General features: G+C 35.6%; 1 protein-coding gene across 19 annotated transcripts in view; it reads right to left on the reverse strand.

The window, feature by feature from the left end:
• CFAP70 (cilia and flagella associated protein 70) overlaps positions 1 to 23,275 on the reverse strand; it is a 134,876-nt gene that overhangs the window by 26,329 nt on the left and 85,272 nt on the right. For 18 of the 19 annotated variants that reach the window (XM_070566033.1, XM_070565998.1, XM_070566016.1 and 15 more), the window contains 5 exons: positions 17,391 to 17,516; positions 12,949 to 13,082; positions 12,713 to 12,828; positions 12,290 to 12,514; positions 3,223 to 3,381 (listed from right to left, as the gene is read on the reverse strand). In XM_070566033.1, coding sequence (XP_070422134.1) covers positions 3,223 to 3,381; positions 12,290 to 12,514; positions 12,713 to 12,828; positions 12,949 to 13,082; positions 17,391 to 17,516 — 760 coding nt within the window. Of the gene's footprint in view, positions 1 to 1,406; positions 1,462 to 3,222; positions 3,382 to 12,289; positions 12,515 to 12,712; positions 12,829 to 12,948; positions 13,083 to 17,390; positions 17,517 to 23,275 lie in introns of all 19 variants that reach the window. The other variant, XR_011524276.1, reaches the window with a different exon arrangement.

Consider the following 23,275-nt stretch of genomic DNA (forward strand, 5'->3'; position numbering starts at 1 on the left):
AAAGCCTGACAAGGACAGCACAAAAAAGGAGAGCTACAGGCCAATATCACTGATGAACATAGATGCAAAAATTCTCGACAAAATTTTGGTGACCCAAATTCAGCAATTCATCAAAAGGATCATACACCATGATCAAGTGGGATTCATACCACGGACACAGGGATGGTTCAACATCCGCAAATCAATCAACGTGATACACCACATCAACAAACTGAGGAATAAAAACCACATGATCATCTCATAGATGCAGAGAAAGCATTTGACAAGATCCAACAGCCATTTATGATAAATCTTAACAAAAATGGGGGTAGAAGGAAATTACCTCAACATAATAAAGGCCATATATGACAAACCCACAGCCAACATCATACTCAATGGGCAAAAACTGAGCGCCATCCCCATGAAAACAGGAATGAGAAAAGGATGCCCTCTATCACCACTCTTATTCAACATAGTACTGGAGGTTTTGGCCAGAGCAATTAGGCAAGAGAAAGGAATAAAAGGAATCCAAACAGGCAGTGAAGAAGTGAAACTCTCGCTGTTTGCAGACGACATGATCTTATATATAGAACACCCAAAAAAATCCATTGGAAAACTAATATAAATAATTAACAACTACAGTAAAGTTGCAGGGCCACCTTACAAAAATCAGTTGCTTTTCTATACTCCAATAATGAACTTGCAGAAAGAGAACTCAAAAATAGAATTCCATTTGCAATCGCAACTAAAAAAATAAAGTACCTAGGAATAAACTTAACCAAAGAGGTGAATGACCTATGCACTGAAAACTCTAAGACATTATTGAAAGAAATTGAAAAAGACATAAAGAAATTGAAAGATTTTCCATGTTCATGGGTTGGAAGAATAAACATATTTAAAATGCTAACATTTTAAAATATATGTTAACACATTAAATATATATTTAATATATATTTAATACATTCATAGATATAATATAAAACATTTAATATAAATATAATACATATTTAATATATATTTGACATATAATAAACATATTAAATATATGTTAATAAATAGTTAAATAACATTTTAATATAGTTAAAATAGTTAACATAGTTAAAATACTACCCAAAGCAATCTACAGATTCAATGCTATCCCAATCAGAATCCCAATGACTTTCTTCACAGAAATAGAACAAAGAATCCAAAAATGTATGTGGAACAACAAAAGACCCCAAATAGCCAAAGCAATCCTGAGAAAAAAGAACAAAGCTGGAGGCATGACAATCCCTGACGTCAAAACATACTAGAAAGCTATAGTAATCAAAACACTAGTGCTGGCACAAAAACAGACCAACAGATCCAATGGATCAGAACTGAAAGCCCAGAAATAAAACCACACATCTGTGGACAGTTAATCTTTGACAAAGGAGCCAAGAACATACAATGGAGAAAGGAATGTCTCTTCAATAAATGGTGTTGGGAAAACTGGACAGCCACCTGCAAAAGAATGAAAGTAGACCATTATCTTTCGCCATACACAAAAATTAACTCAAAATGGATTAAAGATTTGAATGTAAGACCTGAAACCTTAAAACTCTTGGAAGAAAATATAGGCAGTACACTCTTTGACATTGATCTTAGCAACATCTTTTCAAACACCATGCCTACTCAGGCAAAGAAAACAAAAGAAAAAGTTAACAAATGGGACTACATCAGACTAAAAAGATTCTGCAAAGCAAAGGAAATCATGAACAAAATGGAAGGACAACCCATCAACTGGGAGAAAATATTTGCAAATCATTTATCAGACAAGGGGTTGATCTCCAAAATATATAAAGAACTCATACAAACTCAACAAAAAAAAAAAACCCCAGACAACCCAATCAAAAAATGGGCAGAGGACATGAACACACATTACTCCAAGGAGATATACAGATGGGCAACAGACACATGAAATGATGCTTGACATCACTAATTATTAGGGAGATGCAAATCAAAACTACAATGAGATCACCTTACACCAGTCAGAATGGCTATAATTACCAAGACAAAAAATAACAAATGTTGGAGAGAATATGGAGAAAAGGGAACACTTATACACTCCTGGTGGGAATGCAAACTGGTGCAGCCACTATGGAAAACAGTATGGAGATTTCTCAAAAAATTAAAAATAGAACTACCATATGACCCAGCCATCCCACTACTGGGTATTTATCCAAAGAACTCAAAATCAATGATCCAAACAGATTTATGCACCCCTGTGTTCATTGCAGCATTATTCACAATAGCCAAGATGTGGAAGCAACCCAAGTGCACTTCTACAGATGAATGGATAAAGAAGATGTGGTACATATATACACAATAAAATACTATTCAGCCATAAAAAAGACAAAATCATCCCATTTGCAACAACATGGATGGACCTTGAGGGGTGTGATGTTAAGCGAAATAAATCAGACAGACAAAGACAAATACTGCATGATTTCACTCATACGTGGAAGATAAAAAATACATGGATGAAGAGAACAGGTTAGTGGTTACCAGAGGAGAAGGGGATTGGGGGGTGGGCGAAAGGGACAAAGGGGCACATATGTATGGTGATGGATAAAAATTAGACTGCTGGGAGTGAGCATGATGAAGAGTATTCAGGAGTTAATAAACAATAATGTACACCCCAAATTACACAATGGTATAATCCACTATAATCCCAATAAAACTACTTAAAGAAAAAAGAATAGACAATTAAATGTAAAGGAAAAAATGTCAGAAGCTCAGACACACTAACGTAGCTGGGAGAGTATTCTAATGTAATATACGAGAGAGATTATAATCTGCAAAGCAACAGATTGTTCCATAGCAATGGTCCCCAAAGAGGAGATCTCAAAACTTCTCAAGGTTAGTCTACTGGTGGGTCCAAATGCAAGTCATAACCAAACAAAAGGGTTTTTTAAAGTATTCAGATCTTCCTGAACGTGGAACACAATCTGTAGATATTCTAAAAATGAAGAATCATTGTTAGAAAATCATAGGTCTGTAGTTGGCTACTTCTCTGAGCTAATATAAATCCTTGCTTATTGAAAGAGTTGCATTACTGAGTTTGGATTTCAGAGTCTAGCCTCATATGAAGGAACTTAGGCAATATCACTGATAAACGAATCAACTTCAATCAAGATCACCGTTTTGTAATCAAAGGCGTTTTCATCCTTGTCTAGTTTGTTTACATCCTTTTTTAAAGTGGAAATCTTTATTCCTAATTACCTTTTTTTGCTGGTATCTCCTTGAGAAGTATGTTAGATAGTTTTTGGCTGATAGTTGGATCCTGTGATTGTATAGACAAAAGAGGTTCTCGTGAATCAGACTGCAGTTTGGAGGATTCTTCCAGAAATTCATCTAGAACGGATAATGGAGCTCCTGGTCCTAAATAGATTAAATTTTAATGAGAAAAAAATAAAATCTTCCTACATTGGATATTAAAAGCTTATTACAGAAGGTAAAATATAATTAATTTTCAAAGCATAAGAAATATATTCCCTAAATATTGCAGGACAGACTTGTTTTGCAGACTCTTTATATTTCTGAAAAATTTAAAGAGTACAAGCTAAACTGATAGCACAGCTTCTGTCTCTATGGCCCCCAGTCCAATCCTGCTCCTATCCCTAGTCATGATAATGCCAAACAGACACCTATTATAAAAGTTAGTTGCTAAACCTAGAATCTCAAGAATCCAGTTGAGAAGTTTAATACATTTTTAAATAGTATTAAAACCCCTGAAGGACAGGAATTTTATTCACCTTATCTCAGTGCTTAACAATAACAATAATAATAACAATAATGATAATAATAGTAGCAGCAGCAGTAACAGCTATATCTGAGCATGACTGTATACCAGGTATTGTGCTAAGGACTTTAACGCATAATCTCATTTATTTTTCACAACACTATGAAATATTTTATTTACTATGCTCCTTTAAACAATGTGAGTCACAGAGAAGTTAAATAATTTGCTGACCCTCTTAAACATGCCATCATGCTTCTCAAATAAACAAATCCTTGACGAATAAAAATAAAAATCAACGCCAGCCAGGAAATGATCAGTGCTAGCTGCTTCTGAATTGGAAGAGGTCATTCTTGGCTAGAGCAAAAGATACGGCTTTGAAAAATAGGTAGAAATTGGACAGGCAGAGAGGGAGGGGCATTTAAGACTGGGGGCGTGCCATTGGCAAAAGCATGGAAGTAGTGAGCTAACTATTTGAATTTGAGAGTTATAAGTAGTGAAATGGAGACTGTGAGGGTAGGTGAGCTCTTAGAAAGTAAGACTGTATTATTGGGAAATGATTACATCTAATGAGTGTGACAAGAAAAAGAAGTTAACAAAAGAAACCCAAACTGGGGGCTGGCCCCGTGGCCGAGTGGTTAAGTTCGTGCGCTCCGCTGCAGGCGGCCCAGTGTTTTGTCGGTTCGAATCCTGGGCGCGGACATGGCACTGCTCATCAGACCATGCTGAGGCGGCGTCCCACATGCCACAACTAGAAGAACCCACAACGAAGAATACACAACTATGTACTGGGGGGCTTTGGGGAGAAAAAGGAAAAAATAAAATATTTAAAAAAAAAAAAAAAGAAAGAAACCCAAACTGTTGAAGATGTAGGAGACAATCCAACATGTATTTCAGGAAGGAGAAAGTGGTTAAATACAGCAGACTGATCATTGAGGAGTTAAGTGATGATTATTTTTTTTTTGAGGAAGATTAGCCCTGAGCTAACATCTGCTGCCAATCCTCCTCTTTTTGCTGAGGAAGACTGGCCCTGAGCTAACATCCATGCCCATCTTCCTCTACTTTATATGTGGGACGCCTACCACAGCATGGCTTTTGCTAAGCAGTGCCATGTCCGCACCCAGCATGCGAACCAGCAAACCCTGGGCCACCGAGAAGTGGAATGTGCAAACTTAACCACTGTGCCACCCGGCCGGCCCCAGTGATGATCTTAATGGAAAAACACTGTGAATATTCAGCTTTTCTGAGGTATAATTTACATATAATAAAGTGTTCCCCCTTCCCCCCTTATTTTTTTTTTTAGCTGAGGAAGATTTGCCCTGAGCTAACATCTGTGCCAATCTTCTATTTTGCGTGTAGGTCGCCACCACAGCATGGCTGATGAGTGGTGTAGGTCTGCACCCAGGATCCAAACCTGGGCTGCCAAAGCAGGACAAGCCAAACTTAACCACTAGGCCATGAGGCTGGACCCTAAAGTATTCCCTTTTAAGTATATAATTCAATGAATTTTAACAAATTTATAACTTATGTAGTCACTATTACAATCAAGATGCAAAAGATTTCTAAACCCCCAAAATCTGCCTCATGCTCATTGTAGTTAATCCCCAACTTCTAGCCCAAGGCAACCACTGATCTGCTTTCTGTCAATATAGATTAGTTTTGCCTTTTCTAGAATTTAATTTAAATGGAATCATACAGTATGTACTCTTTTACATCTGGCTTATTCACTTAGCATACTGTTTTTGAGATTCATCCATGTAGTATCACTAATTTTTTTTGTGTGTGAAGAAGACTGGCCCTGAGCTAACATCTGTTGTCAATCCTCCTCTTTTTGCTTGAGGAAGATTGTCACTGAGCTAACATCTGTGCCAATCTTCCACTATTTTTTTTTTTGTATGTAGGACGCTGCTATAGCATGGCTTGATGAGCAGTGTGTAAGTCTGTGCCCGACATCCAAACCCACAAATCTGGGGCCACTGAAGCGGAGTACACAAACTTAACCACTATACCACCAGGATGGCTCCTGTATCAGTAATTTGGTTTTTTTCTTTTTTTTTCTTTTTTGAGGAAGATTAGCCCTGAGCTAACATCTGCTGCCAATCCTCCTCTTTTTGCTGAGGAAGACTGGTCCTGAGCTAACATCCATGCCCATCTTCCTCTACTTTATAGGTGGGACACCTGCCACAGCATGGCTTGCCAAGTGGTGCCATGTCCACACCCGGGATCCGAACTGGTGAACCCCGGGCTACTGAAGTGGAACGTGTGAACTTAATTGCTGTGCCATGGGACCAACCCCAGTAATTTGTTTCTTTTTATTGCTGAGTGGTTTTTGATTGTGTGGATAAAAGAAAATTTAGTATCCGTTCCCCTATTGATAGGCAGTTGGGTTGTTTCCAGATTTTGCCTACTATAAGTAAATCTGTTAACATTTGTGTACAAGTCTTTGCAAGGATATATGTTTCCATTTTTCTTGGGTAAATACTCAAGAGTGAAACTGCTGGCACATGTATGTTTAACTATATTTTTAAACTGTCAGTTTTTCCAAGTGGTTGTACCATTTGGCATTCCCACCAGAAATGTTTGAGAGTGACAGCTACTCTACATCCTTGCCATAACTTGATATTATCAATCTTTTTAATTTTAGCTATTCTAGTGGTAAATTGCATTTCCAGAGCTGGAGGGTTAGGGGGTGCATGAAATGGGTAAAGGTGGTCAAAAGGTACAAACTTCCAGCTACAAAATAAATGTCATGGGAATGTAATGTACAGCATGACTATAGTTAATAATACTCTGTTGTATATTTGAAAGTTGCTAAGAGAATAGATCTTAAAAGTTCTCATCACAAGAAAAAAATTGTAACTATGTGTGGTGATGGATGTTAACTAGACTTATTGTGGTGATCATTTCACAATATATACAAATATCAAATTATGTTATACAACTGAAACTAACATATTATATGTCAATTATACCCCAATAAAAACTACAGTAGACAGAAAAAGACTGGAAGACAAAAACAGGAACAAAGAACAAGGGCAAAAATTAGAAAACAGTAACAAATATGGCATATATTAATCCATCTATATGAATAATCACTTTGAATGTCAATGGTGTAAATGCACCAGTTAAAGACAGAGATGGTCAGAATAGATCAAAAAACAAGACTTAGTTATATGTTGTATACTAGAAACCCACTTTAAATATAAAGACACATATAAATTAAAAGTTAATGGATGGGGAAACAAATACCATGCTAACATTAATCAAAAGAAAGCAGGAGTAGCTATATTAATTTCACACAGAACACACTTCAGAGCAAGGAAAGTTATGAGGATAAAGAGAGGCATTACATAATGATAAAGGAGTCAATTCTCCAAGAGGACATAACAATCCTTAATGTGTATGTACCTAACAAAAGAGTGTCGAACCATGTGAAGCAAAAACTGATAGAACTGCAAGGATAAACAGATGAGTCTACTAATATTGTTGGGGACTTCAACACCCCTCTACCAGAAATGGACAGATCCAGCATGCAGAAAATCATGAAGTACATACTTAAACCCAACAATACCATCAATCAACAGGATATAATGGACATCTAAAGACTACTTCATCCAACAACTGCAGAATACACATTCTTCTCAAGCTCACACAGAACATTCACCAGAGTCTGGCCATAAAATATACCTTAACAAATTAAAAGGATAGAAATCATACAATGTCTTCTCTCAAACCATAATGGAATTAAACTAGAAGTCAATAACATAAAGATAGGTGGAAAATCCCAAAATACATGGAGATTAAACAACACACATCTAAATAACGCACAGGTCAAAGAAGAAATTTCAAGAAAAACAAAAAAAATATTTTGAACTAAATGAAAATGAAAACACAGCTTATCAAATTGTGTGATGCAGTACAAGCAATGTTTAGAGGGAAATTTATAGCATTGAATGCATAGATTAGAGAAGAAGAAAGATCTAAAATCAACAACCTAAGTTTCCACCTTAGGAAACTAGAAAAAGAAGATCAAATTAAATACAAACTTTAGAAGAAGAAAAGATATAAATTTGAGCAGAAATCAATCAAACTAAAACAGGAAATTAATAGAGAAAAATAATGAAACCAATAGCTGGTTCTGTGAAAAGATCAATAAAGTCAATAAGCCTCTAGCCAGGCTAACTAAGAAAAAAAAGAGAGAGGACTCAAATTACTAATATTAGAAATGAAAGAGGAGAGATCACTACAGATCTCATGGACATTAAAAGGATAGTAAAGGAATATTATGAAGACTTCTCTGCCCACAAATTTGATAACCTAGATGAAATGGACCAAGTCCCTGAAAGACACAATCTTCCAAAACTTATCCTAGAAGAAATAATCTGAATAGGACTGTATCTGTTAAAGAAATTGAATCAATAATTAGTAAGTTTCCAATGTAGAAAGCACCAGGACCAGATGGTTTCACTGGTGAACTCTACCAAACATTCAAGGAAGAAATTATACCATTTCTATACAATATCTTTCAGAGGACAGAAGCAGGGGGAATACTTCCTAACTCCTTCTATAAAGAGAATGATAATGCCTACATTATCCTAATACCAAAACCAGACAAAGATGTCACAAGAAAAAAAACTATAGACTAATGTCTCTCATGAACGTAGACCTAAAAATCCTCATCAAAATATTAGCAAGTTGAATCCAACAATATGTAAAAAGAATTACATATCATAAACAAATGGGATTTATCCCTGGTATGCAAGGCTGGTTGAACATTAAAAAATCAATTAACGTAATCCATAACATCAAAAGGCTAAAGAAGAAAAATCACATGATCATATTAATAGATGCAGAAAAAGCATCTGACAAAATTCAACAGGAATTCAACAAATGGTGGTGGAACAACTGGATGTCTACATACAAAAAAAAAATGAATCTAGACATAGACCTTCCACCTTTCACAAAAATTATCTCAAAATGGATCATAGAATTAAATGTAAAATGCAAAAACTATAAAACTCCTAGAAGATAACATAAGCGAAAACCTCGGTGACATTGGGTATGGTGATAACTTTTTAGACCAAAGGAATAATCCACAAAAGAAAGAATTGAGAAGCTGGACTTCACTGAAATTAAAAACTTATGCGCTGCAAAAGACAATATGAAGAGAATGAGAAAACAAGCCCGACTGGAAGAAAATATTTGCAAAAGACACATAAGATAAAAGACAACCAAAATATACAAAGAACTCTTAAAACTAAACAATAAGAAAACAACTTGATTAAAAAATGGCCAAAGACCTTAATATACACCTCACCAAAGAAGATATACAGACAGCACATAAGCATATGATAAGATTCTTCACATCATATGTCAGGAATGTTGATAACGGAGGAGACTACGCATGTGTGGGGGCAAGAAGTATAGGAGAAATCTCTATACCTTCCTTTCAATTTTTCTGTGAACCTAAAACTGCTCTAAAAAACAAAGTCTATTAAAAAACAAAAGATTAATATGAATAAACATTTTAATAAATTTTCAAAACCTAGATGAACCTGATGCATTCCTAAAAGGTATAAAATGTCTGAATAACACAATAAGAAATACAGAACATGAATACATTAAATATTGAGAAAATGAAATGGTAGTCAAACTCCTCCCTTGCTAAAAAACCCAGGCCCTGGTTGTTTTACGGTTGATTTCTGCCAAGCTCTCAAGTCAAAGTCAATTCCTATCATATATAAGTTGATATAGAATAGCAAAAGAACAAAAGCTGCCTAATAATCTTGATTATAAAACTAGATGACAAAAGAAACTAATAGGCTATTTCCTTTATAAACATAGATGCAAAGATCCAAAATAAAGTATTAGCTATTCAAATCCAAAGGTATACTAAACATTAATGCATTATGATCAAATAGGATTTATCCCATGAATGCAGGGATTGTTCAGCATAAAAGAAATCTATCAATGTAGTTTACTACATTAATAGACGAAAGGAGAAAATAATTTTAATTTTTTTCAACTGATGCAAAAAAACAATTTGATAAAGTCCAACACCTATCAATAAAAATAATTCTTTGGGAACTTGGAATAGAAGGGATCTTCCTTAATTCTGTAAAGGTTTTTTAGAAAAAGCTTATAGCATATTTTATATTTAATAGACAAACTTTCAATTCATTCTCTTTAAGATAGGAAAGGAGACAAGGTTGACCACTATAACTAATATATAACATATTATTGGAGATAATAAAAATATGTGAGTAGTATGAGGATTGGGAGACAAAGGTAACACTATCATTATTGGCGGATGATATGATAATCATATTCTAGAAAAAAACCAATAGAATTAATAATTTATTAGAATCAATAACAGTCAAACAAGATTGTCATATACAATTGCAATCTAAAAAGCAATAGTATACACTGAAACCTAAAATGTAGAAAATCAATAGCAAAAATTAAAAAATACCAGAGATAACTAACAAGAAAATATAATTAAGATAAGATACTTTTATGGTATCAATGGAATCTATAAAATGTCTGTGAATTACTTAAACAGGACCTCAATGGAAAAAAACGTTAAAACTTTAATAAAGGACATAGAAAATGATCTGAGTAAATGGAGAGATCTTCCACATACTTGGATTCAATGGTTTAATAAGATACAGATGTTAATTATCCCTAAATTAGTCAATACAGTCCAAATAAAAATTTCAACTGGATTTTTTAATGTACTTGATAAACTCACTATAAAATTTTTATAGATGAATAAAGATCCATGCATAGGTAAGGCAGGTATAAAAAAGGCAAGTAAATGGGAGAACCTGATATACCAGATATTAAGGCATACCACAGCACCACAGCAATAAAAAGAGTGTGATATTGTTTTAAGATCAGACAAAAAATACAGAATAGAGAGCTCAGAGACATATATACCTTAAGTCAAAAGGAAAAGATGATTGTTTAATAGATGATTTTGAGAAAAACTACATCCTTATATGGAGAAAAAAACCAGGATGCCTATGTAGTATCACATTCAAAGACGGAATCCTGTTAAAGATCTAAATGTCAAACTAACATTATAAACTTCATTGAAGAAAATGTGACTGGAGGCAGGAAGAACTATTAAAACAAAGCTTCAAGGGCACAAAGCTGCGAAGGATATGGGAGAGCTGAACAATAAAATCAACTAACTAAACCTAATTGATGTCTATAGAACCCCACTTAACAATGCAGAATACACATTCTTTTCAAGTGTATATGGAATATATATCAAGATAGATCACATGCTGGACCATAAAACAAGTCAAAATAAATTTAAAAGGATTCAAATCACACAAAGCATGTTTTCTAACCACAATGAAATTAAATCAGAAATAAAAAACAAAGATATCTGGAAAAATACCAAAATATTTAGAAAATAAAAAACATACTGCTAGATAACGCCTGGTCCCAGCCATTCAACTCCTAAGTATTTACCCAAGAGAAATGAAAGTATATGTCCATACAGAGACTTGTAGATGAAAGACTGATAGCAGCTTTATTTTAACAGTTCCAAACTGGAAACAACCCAAATATGTATCAACAGGTGAATAGATAAAAATAGTGTGGTATCTCCATATAATGGAATACTATTTAGCAATAAAAAGGATAAATTGCTGTTATACATAAAGGTAACAACATGATTGAATCTCAAAATAATTATCATTAGTGAAAAAAGACTGCAATTCTATTTAATTCTAGAAATTAAATATAAATATACTGTGTGATTCTGTTTAATTCTAGAAATTTCTAGAAACTTTCTAGAATTCTAAAATGATGACTGAAAGCTGATTGGCATTGTCTGGAAATGGGGGCAAGAGAAAGAGACTATGAATGGACATAGGAAAGTTTTGGGGATTTGGGATATGTACATTATCTTGATTGTGATGTTTTCAAGGGTATGTTTATACGTCAAAAGTTATCAAATTGTACATGTTAAATATGTGTAGTTTATGAAATGTCAATTATACCTCAGACAAGCTGTTGAAAATATATGCATACGAAATAATAATATGGAATAACATAAACAAAATAACATATACAGGAAACACATAAACAAAAACACATATAATAAACAGATTAGAATGATTGATTTTCTTAAGTAGAGGAAAGGAGAACGGCAATGAAGAACAGGGAAAAAAGAAGTACCTAAATAAATAAATAAATTTAAGAATCACAAGAGAGGGACCTTAGATAGGGAAGAGGGTGAGAAGAAAAAGAAAGAAATTTACTCTGCTAGAATGAAACCCCTTTTTAGGGGTACATGGAGACACTAAGTTCTCTAAGATTCACAAAACTGAATAACAACAGTAGGAGCTTCAGACTTCCAATCATACGAATGAGGAAATATTTAGAAGGAGTCTTTCTTGGTGTTCCTGGAACAACTCGAAACTATACTTATTCATTTAACAAATATTTACTGGGTACTTACTATATGCCAGGTCCTATTCACGAGGCCAGTAATTTTCCCCATAGCCACTCATCATCCCCATTCCCTGATCCTACCTGCTGGGGCTTCCACCTTGATTGCTGTTGTAGAAGAACCATTAGCGACGCCCCATGGGCCTAAACTGGATTCTACTTTCCCTCCTTCTTCAACGTACTCTACAGTACCCGTGCTCTTCTGCTTTGTTACTCGTGCCTGAAGTGCTTGTGCCTGAAGCTGTTTGAAGGCCTCGTGAAATGCCATTTCCATTCGAATATCATTATTTTGAATTTCATAGTACAACCCTGAAGAAAGAAAGATGCTGAAATAAATGTGACTAATTTCCCACTATCATATACTGAAGAATTGCAACATTTCACTTACATTTCCCACATTTTTACCAAAGTTTAAGAACTACATGATGAGCCATTAAAGAATGGAAAGAGGAAGGGAGAATCTTATAATGAAAGAAAACACATTCAGATCACAGGAAAATACCATACCAAGTAAAGTCCAAGCTACAACATTAGTTGGTTCCAAGCAAGTAGCATCCTCAAAGAAAATTTCTGCCTGCTCATAGTTCTCCATCAGGACAGCCAGGACACCACACAGCAACAAGCTGAGAAGAGACCACCAACATGACTAACAACATGGTCCCATGTCACAGTCATGGAATCAAGATAATTTCATATAGAAGATTATCTGCTCCTACTCATTCCTCATCTCCCTTCACCCATACCTGTGGATATGATTCTGGTTGAGGGAAAGGGCTTTCCGAAAACACTCCTGTGCTTTGATGTTGTCCTCGGTTAGGAGGCAGAAAGCACCATAGTCTAGCCAGTGTTCCAGGTTCTGGGGCTCACGGACCAACCTCTACCAAACAAAACATCAAGAGGACCAAGGTTATTGTGACACTATGTCATATTTTTAATGCATATAACATCACACAGTGGGCCACTCCATAAATACCATAAGCTCTATGAAAGCAGAAACTATGACTTCTTTTTTGCTTACCACTGAATTCTGAATACCTAGTACAGTTACCGTTCTGGCTTATGGTACGTGGTCAATAAATATTTGCTAAAATCTTTTAAAAATTGAATCCTCAAGTCATTGCTTCCTAGTGTCAGTGTTCTGTCAACATAAGCTCTCCAATTACTTGGGAATCAAAAGATTCAGTTTATGGTTCATTTTAAAGATTCATAAATTATCATTTCTGTCATAGTCTTGAGATGGCAAATAAAGTTTACCTACAACACATTTTAAATAAGTATTTCAAAATGAGCAAAAACTACAAAACATCGCTGAAAGAAATTCAAAAAGAAATAAATAAATGGAAATGCATCCACGTTCATGGATTGGAATACTTAATATTGTTAAGATGTCAATACTACCCAAAGCAGTTTACAGGTTCAATGCAGTCTCTATCAAAATCCCAATAATGTTTTTTGCAGAAATAGAAAAACCCATCCTAAGATACATATGGAATCTCAAGGGACCCTGAATAGTGAAAACAATCTTTTAAAAAAAGAACAAAATTGGAGGACTCACACTTCCTGATTTCAAAACTTACAAAGCTACAGTAATCAGTGTGGTACTTGTATAAAAACAGACCAATGGAATAAAATAGAGAGCCCAGAAATAAATGGTCAAATTATTTTTGACAAAGGTGACAAGACCATTCAATAGGGAAAGGACAGTCTTTTCAACAAATGGTGCTAGGAAAACTGGATATCCACGTGCGAAAGAATGAAGCTGGACCCTTACCTAACACCATATACAAAAAATAACTCAAAATGGATCAAAGAGCTAAACGTAAGACGTAAAATTCTGAGAAGAAAACATAGGGCAACACCTTCACAACATTAGATATGATACTAAAAGCTCAGGCAACAAAAGAAAACAATAGACAAATTGGACTTCATCAAAATTAAAACTTTTGTACATCAAAGAAACTATCACAGAGTAAAAAGTAACTCACAGGATAGGAAAAAACATTTGCAGATCATGTAGCTGGCAAGGGGCTCAAATCAGAATACATAAAGAACTTCTAAAACTCACTAACAAGAAATCAAACAACCTGACTCAAAAATAGGCAAAGGACTTGAATAGACATTTCTCCAAAGATCTACAAATAGCCAAACATAGGAAAAGATGCTCAACGTCACTAATCATCAGGGGATCAAATCACAATAAAATACCACCGCACACCCATTACGATAGCCACCACCAACAAAACAGAAAATAACAATTATTGATGAGGATATGGAGAAACTAGGACTCTTATACACAGTGGGCATGTAAAATGGTGCAGCCACTTTCGAAAACGGTATGGTGGTTCCTCAAAAAATGAAAAGTAGGATTACCACACGATACAACAATCCTACTTCTCTGTAGATACCCACAAGAACTGAAAGCAGAGTTTCAAAGAGATATTTGTACATCCATATTCATAGCAATGTTATTCATAACAGCTAAAAAGTACAAGCAACCCAAGTGCCCACTGAGAGATAAATGGATAAGCCAAATGCGATATATATATACAATGGAATATTATTCAGACTTAAAAAGGAAGGAAATTCTGACATATGCTACAACATGGATTGAAAATTGAGGACATATTCTAAGTGAAATAAGACAGTCACAAAAAGACATAACAATTTATTTATATAGACTGATGTTTTGAACTTATCGTAGTCTAAATGTTCCCCTGTTAATTAATTTAGAATTTGGAACATATTTTCCTCTTGAAAAAATTATAAATGTGAAAAGATGTTCAAACTCACTATTCATTAGAGAACGCAAAACAAAACCACAATGAGATACCACTTAACACCTATTAGAATGGCTGTAAAAAAAAGATGGACCATAACAAGTATTAGTGAGAATATGGAGAAAAATGGAACCCTTATCCGTTGCTCGTGGGAATGTAAAATAGTACAGCCTTTTGGAAAACAGTTTGGCACCTCCTCAAAAAGTTAAGCATAGAGTTACCATATGACCCAGAAATTCCACTCCTAGATATATACTGAAGAAAACCGAAAACATATGTTCTTACAAAAGTTTACACACTTTATATTTGAATGTTCATAGCAGCATTATTCATAACAGCCAAAAAGTGGAAACCAGTCAAATGCCCATTAACCTAATGAGTGAAAAAACAAAAAGTGGTATATCTGTATAATGGAATGTTACTCAGCCATAAAAAGGAATAAAATACTAATACATGCTACAATGTGAATGACCCTCAAAAATATCATGCTAAGTGAAAGAAGGTAGTTACAAAAGACCACATATTGTATGATTCCATTTATATGAACTGTCTACAATAGGCAAATCTATATATAGAGAAAGTAAATTAGTGGTTGTGTCAGGCTGGGGTGAAAAGAAATGGAGAATGACTGCTAATGGGCACAGGGTTTCTTTTGGGGGTAATGCAAATGCTCCAAATTAGACTGTGGTATTACTGTGAACCTAAAACCACTCTAAAAAAGTCTATTAAAAATTAGACTGTGGTGACAGTTGCACAACTCTGTAAAGATACTAAATACCACTGTATACTTTAAGTGGGTGAATGTTATGGCAGGTGAATTATATCTCAATAATTAAAAAAACAGAAAGAAGTTCAGACCATTCTTCATATATGTTTATTCAACCCATCATGCAGTGGTAGGCAGTACTAACAGAACTAAAGAACTTAATTGTCATTCATAACACATGGTAAGGGCTCAGTAAATGTTTGCTGAATATTCTGAACACAAATTTTATGTTATTTTTTAAATTATTTACAATAAAGATAACATTTTTTTCTTTTGGTATACAGTTCTATGAAGTTTAACACATGTATACCTTCATGTTACCATCACCACAATGAAAATACAGAACAGTTTCACCACCCCAAAAAACTTCCCCATGTTGTCTTTTTATAGTTTTCTCTTGCCCCATCCATAACCTCTGGCAACCACTGATCTGTTATTCATCATTATAGTTTTGTCAGTTCTAGAATGTCAAATAAACGGAACTGTACAGCATGTAACCTTTTGACACTGGCTTCTTTCACTCAGTATAATGCCTTTGAGATTCATCCAAGTTGTTGTGTGTATCAGTAGTTTATTTCTCTTATTGCTGAATAATATTTCATTGTATAGATAGACAATAGTTTATTCCCCCTTTGAAGAACATTTGAGTTGCTTCTGGTTTGCACAATTATGAATAGAGTTGCTATAAGCATTCATGTACATAAGATTTCATTTCTTTAAGGTAAATACCCAGCAGTAGGTCATACGATAAGTGTATAAGAAACTGCTAAACTATTTTCCAGAGTGGTTGTATCATTGTACATTTCCTCTAGCAAAGTATGACGGTTCCATTTGCATTATACTCTCACCAGTATCTGCTATTGTCAGCATTTTTCATTTCAGTTATTCTAATAAGAGTGCAATAGTATCTCATTCTGGTTTTAATTTGCAATCTCTATTGGCTAATGATGTTGAACATCTTTTCATGTTTTTATTCATCATACTTATGTGCTCTTTAGTGATGCCTCTTCAAATCCTTTGCCCATGTTAATTTTTTTTTAATTAGTGAGTTTTGAGAGTTCTTAGTCTGGATACAAATCCTTGTCAGATATACATTTTGCAGATATTTTCTCCTGGTTTTTACCTTTTCTTTTCTTTCTCTTAACAGTGCCTTTCACAAAGCTACATTTTTAATTTTGATGATCTTCCATTTATCAGATTTTTTTTTGATGGATTGTGCTTTGGCATCATGTCTAAGAACTCTTTACCTAGTTCCAGGTCATAAATATTTTCTCCTCTGTTTTCTTCTAAAAGTTTCATAGTTTTATGTTTTACATTCAGATCTATGATCCATCTTGAGTTGATTTTTATACAATGTTTGAGGTTTAGGTTGAGGTTCATTTTTTGCACATGGGTGACATATGAAATGTTCAATACCATTTTTTGAAAACACTACCCTTTTTCCATTGAATTTCTTTTACACCTTTGTGAAAAATATAATGGCCTTATTTGTATGGACCTATTTTTGGACTCTGTTTTATTGACCTATGTGCCTATCATTTCACCAATCAGATTGGATTTTAAACAATCAAAAACCACTATTTATTATACCCATATTGTACAAATAATAGTAACAACAACCACTGGGAAGATGTTTAATTACCTCTTCATAATACACTGCAGCCATTTCAAAGTTCTCATTGACTTCTGCTTCAAATGCAAAGAGTCGAAGCTGTTCACTAGTCGTATAAATGGTTGAAACAGCACCTTGGACATCATCTGGTATGGTCTTGTCAACATCAAGATGTTAGGCAGACAAAATGAAGCAATTATAAGTAGAGAAGTTTTATAAAAATGAACCAGACATGGATTCATGAGGTCTAAAATGATATTGATGTTTCTTACAATCTTGCCAATACAGTAAGAGAGTGAGAGTGAACCAAGAGAGAAATATCAAGAGTGAAAGGGAAGCTCCAATGTATGAATACCAACAGTCGGAACTCATGGAAGTGAGTTAAAATTCCTTAGGGCAGAATTGCTGTCCTCAACTCTCAGGGCAGTTCGAATCCCTAGGCAAGTCGCCTCTAACATCAAACAGCTTCTTTCATTTTCTCTAGTGTACAGGACAAATATCATTTTTCAGGTCCCATGACATGAAAGATGTTGGAAAACACTAGCTAGGGTCTTCAAACATCAAGAAAATGGGAGTCTAAGGGTAAAGCTTTGGAAGTTACATTTATACTTTTAGTGGGATATATAGACAAGACAGATCCTGCAAGGGAGACATTATAGAAATAGCCAGAAAGGTAGGAAGAAACCCAGAAAAATAATATATCCTATAAACCCAGATAGGAAAGTAGGCCTGGTATAACAAGTAATCTCCTGAGTCAGAGGCCATGACCAAGGAAGACCCCCCCAAATTCTTAAATTAGAAGTAAAAATAATGTAAGTGATTTTAACAAGTAGAGTTGCTAAGAGATGTGGAGTAAAGCTAAATTTGAGATGGGCCACAGAAAGCTTCTGACTATTGACTAATGTTTCTGTTCTTTGTCCTTTTTAATTTTGACGATCTTGACCTCTAAATCCCTCCAGCAACACACTTTCATGCCCAAACCAGAAATACTGTACCTCTATAATATCCCACTCCCGGAACCCATGGTTACAAGCTTTCTGCCTTTTGTCACTTAGTCCCCTTAAAACTGTTCTCTGACTTTATTTCCTTCACTTCCAATATGCCTATCATTTCCCAAGTGGATAAGCCTCACAATCAACCACTCATATTACTCTTTCACCAGCATACTCAAGTCCCAAGCATCCTTGTCCTTCTCCTGCACTTGTCCTGAAAACTTCTAAATTAAAGCAATCCTACAATCTGAAGTCTGCCAACTGGTCCTAAGGCAAACTGCATATACATAGAGATATCTGAGCTGCCACAGACTCTTCTGGCATTCAGTCCTAGCTGAAGGTCTTTAATACTCTCAGCAATCTATGTATTTGTCCTTGTTCAACAACATATTCCATAATGTTATGCAGTATCTATATTTTCTTCTCTTTATTCAAGCTTTACATTTAACTTTTATCTCCTTCACTTTCAGTACAGATGTTATTTCTTAGAGGAAATAGAAAACATTAGGGAAGAAATCCCTCAACTTTTGAACCCCACTCCTAAATTGTTTATTTCTGTATCCATTGTATCTCCTTACTTTCAGCCTCAGAGGAAGAGGCATTGCATCCTTCTCTGTTTCAAGGCTAAGCAGTCAATCTAAATTCTTGATCCTTTCCCACTTGTACACCCTGGGATTTCCATCAATTATCCCCTTTCCCTGTTTTCAACTTCTCCAGCCTCTTATTCTTGTTCCCAAACCTGTGGACTAAAGTATGCTAAAAGGTTTTTCATCTTAAGAAGAAAATCTATGTAACTTCTAGCTATTACTTTCCCACATCTTCCCTTCATCTTCCAACTTCTTGAATTTATATTCACCTGCTCCCTAATTTTCAATTCATTATAATTTGTATCCATTCCATTAGCCAATGAAATTTCTATGTAAAGGTTATCAATAACATCCTTATTGTCAAATCCAAAGAAAACTTTTCAGATTTTCTTTTTCTTTTTTCCCCCAGTTTTACTGAGACATAATTTATATACATCACTGTATAAGTTTAAGGTGTACAGCATAATGGTTTGACTTACATATATTGTGAAATGATTACCATAAGTTTAGTTAGCATCCATCATCTCATATAGATATAATAAAAAGAGAAAGCAAAAAAGTATTTTTTTCTTCTGAGAAGAACTCTTAGGATTCACTCTCAACAACTTTCATATGTATCATACAGGAGGGTTAACTATAGTTATCAGGCTGTAATTACATCCCTAGTACTTAATTTATCTTGTATCTGGAGATTTGTACCTTTTGACCACCTTTCTCCAATTGCCCATCCCCCCACCCCAGATTTTGTTTTTCTTGAACTCCAAGTAATATTTGACAACGTTGACCACTTTTTCTTCTTAAAATTTTGTTCCCTTAGCTTCTGTGACACCACTTTCTTCTGGCTCTTTTGCCTTTTTAATAATTCACTTGTTTCCTTCATTAATTCTTTTACTCATCCATCCCTTAAATATTGGTGTTTCCTAAGGTTCCACCACCAGCTCACTTCTCTCTCTACTCATGTTTTTCTTGGCAGCTTCATCTATGACCTTAGTTTAACTAACATCTACGTACTCATGGCCCCCCAAATCTCATCTTTAGCTCAGATTTCTCTTTTGAGAAAAACTCCACTAGAGCAAATGTTCAAAACTGAAGTCAACAACACCTGCCTCCCACCAAATTTGCTCATGTCGTATTTCATGTCGAGGTCAATGGTACTACCAGCTACCCAGTTATTGAATTTTAAACTTAAGAATCTTTGACTCCTTTTCCTCCTTACTATTTAATAATCAGTCAATATCGCTAGTTTCAATACCTCTAACCCATAATACTGCTATCAGAACGTTTTTTGTAAAATGTAAATCTGATCACACTATTCTTCAGTATAAAATAATTCAATTTATTGCTGCTAACTACCAATAAGGGGAAAAGTCAAAACTTCTTTGCATGGCATACAAGGCCTCCCTCCGCACTCCCAAATTCCATATTAGGAATTGATCTTGACTTCAACTCCTGCTTCTCTGTCCCTCAACCACATCAACCTCTGCTCCTGAACTATATGCAGTTTCTGTATATGTCATATTCTTTCAAGGTTCCTAGCCTTTGTGATGTTCCCTATGACTCAAATGCTCTGAACATCTACCTGGAGAACATTTTTTTAGCCTTCAAGGCCCAACTCAAGTCACAGCTCCTCTGTGAATCCTCCCCTGAAAGGTCTCAGGGTGAAGTTGATCACTTTTTCTTTAAATTATCCATTAATCTGCTTTACCACGGACACACCTCTATTACAGCACTTACCTCACTCTACTGCAGTGATTTGTATTTTGTGCCTATCTCCTCAACTAGACAGGGGCTTCTTGGGGACATAGGACAACAATAATTACCATCTCATACTCAAGTCTCAATTGCTTTCCAAATCAAATCATCCAAATCATTTGTGCCCAAAGCAAGATTGTTTCTCTTAATCCTAGGATACTGGGCACTCCTCTCCTACCTCTTCCAGGAGGGCTGAACAAGGTGAAAGAAAAAGTGATGATGGCAGAGAAGAAAAAACAGTGAAGGAAAGAGGAAATAGAATAGAGGCTTTGAGGAGGTATAGCTGGTTAGAGACTACCAAGGGGACAAAGAGACTTTGACTTTATCCTTGTTTTCAAACAAACCACTACTACATACATTAAAAAAAGAGCAAATAGGAATGATGTCAGCATCATGGTACAGTGAGCTCTTCCCATAGTCTCTCCCACCCTAAGATACAAAGACATGCATAAACCAACAGAGGACATTCACGCAACACCATAGACATCTGAGAGAGATCCACACAGCCATACATCTAAAGGTGGGGGTGCTGGACCCCCTGGGAGGCAGTGGAAGGAGGTAAGAGGATCTCCTCTCCCTCCCAAGTGGCAGCAATCTAGGGTGCAGGACATCATGCAGTGGCTAGCACGCAGCACTGAGAGGAGAAGGGGAAAAGGCAGCCCTAGACAAGAACACTTGCACTCTCGGAGTTGCGTCCCAGCCTGTGAGAACTCTCCACAGCAAAGCAAGTAAGCCATCCTGGGGGCATCCACACCAAGCTGAGCAGCCCAGGTGGGCAGACAGTAAGTGCAGAGTTGGGGCATGTGAGATCGCACACACAAAAGAAAGCATCCCTCTCCCCACTCCCGCCTGGTGCACACGCTAAGCCAGTTGGCCAGAGCAGGGGATTCCTGCCAGAGCACCTCTGCATACATGGGTAAGGCAGCAGTGGCCAGCAGGCAAATGCAGACAGACCCTGTCAGCACAGCTTCTAATGGACAGGCACATCTGCCAGGGGTTGCAGAGGGTTCAGAAAACACAGCTCCCACCCTCTGCCCAGTGGTGGCAGGTGGCATCTGTGACCAAATACTACCACTATGCAAGGGCAAAAGTCCACTCCATCAAATAGTATGAAGTGGTATATTAACACTCCAGACCAGAAGGAAAATGACAAGTACCCAGAAATCAATCCTGAAGTCGCAGAAATTTACTATCTAAATGACAGAGAATTCAAAATAGTTATCATAAAGAGACTCAATGAGTTACAAGAAAACTTGCAAAGACAGTTTAATAACCTCAGGAATAAAATTAATGAACACAGGAAATTCTTCACAAAAGAGAAGGAAACTATAAAAGAAAATCAGAAACGTTGGAGATGAAAAACACAATGAATGAGATAAAGAAAAATCTGGAGTCCTTAAATAACAGAGCTGATATTATGGAGGACAGAATCAGTAATTTAGAGGGCAGAAGTATAGAAAAGCTTCAGATAGAGGAGGAGAGAAAACTAAGACTAAAAAGAAATGAAGAAATTCTCCAAGAAATATCCAGCACCATTAGAAAATGCAGCATAAGGATTATAGGTATTCCAGAGAAGATAGGGAGAAAGGAGCAGAGAGCTTGTTCAAAGAAATAATAGCTGAGAACTTCCCAAACCTGGGGAAGGAACCAGAATTCCAAGTACACAAAGCCACTAGAACTTCTAATTACATCAATTAAAAAGACCCTCTCCGAGGCATGTATTATTAAAGCTGCCAAAAGTCAATGACAGAAAACATATTAAGGGCAGCAAGGCATAAGAAAACCTACAAAGGAACCCCTATCAGGCTTTAAGTGGATTTCGCAGCAGAAACCTTACAGGTTAGGAGAGAATGGAATGACATATTCAAAATTCTGAAGGACAAAAACTATCCACTGAAAATATCCTTTAGATACAATGGAGAAATAAAAACTTTCCCAGATACACAAAAGTTGAGGGAGTTCATTGCCACAAGAACAACCCTGCCTCCTACAAGAAAAGATCAAGAAGTCCCTTATGCCTGAAAAAAAGAGAAAGGGTTTACAAAGCCTTGAGCAAAGGAGATCAAAAAACAGACAAAATCAGAAAATTGCAGCTCTCAATCAGAACAGGTTAGCAAACACAATTATAATGTTAAAGATAAAGGGAAGGAAGGCATCAAAAATAACTATGATCACTTTATTTTAATCACAAACTCACAACACAAAATGGAATAAGTTGTGACAACAATAATTTAGAAGGGGAAGAAGAAGGAGAGGGAATCTGCTTAGACTCAGGAAACAAGAGGCTATCAGAAAATGGACTATTTACGAGATCTTTTATACAAACCTCATGCTAACGACTAAACAAAAATCAGAACAGAGACACAAATGATAAAAAAAGAGAAAACCATCACAGAGAAACACCAAATTCAACTGGCAATTGTAAATACACAGGACAAGAAACAAAGGAATTACAGAACGACTGGAAACCAAGAGATAAAATGGCAGCATTAAGCCCTCATACATCAATAATCACTCTAAGTGTAAATGGATTAAAGTCTCCAATTGAAAGACAGAGAGTGGCAGGATAGATTAAAAAACAAGA

The sequence above is a fragment of the Equus przewalskii genome, chromosome 1, assembly GCF_037783145.1.
Source record: "Equus przewalskii isolate Varuska chromosome 1, EquPr2, whole genome shotgun sequence".
Taxonomy (NCBI): domain Eukaryota; kingdom Metazoa; phylum Chordata; class Mammalia; order Perissodactyla; family Equidae; genus Equus; species Equus przewalskii.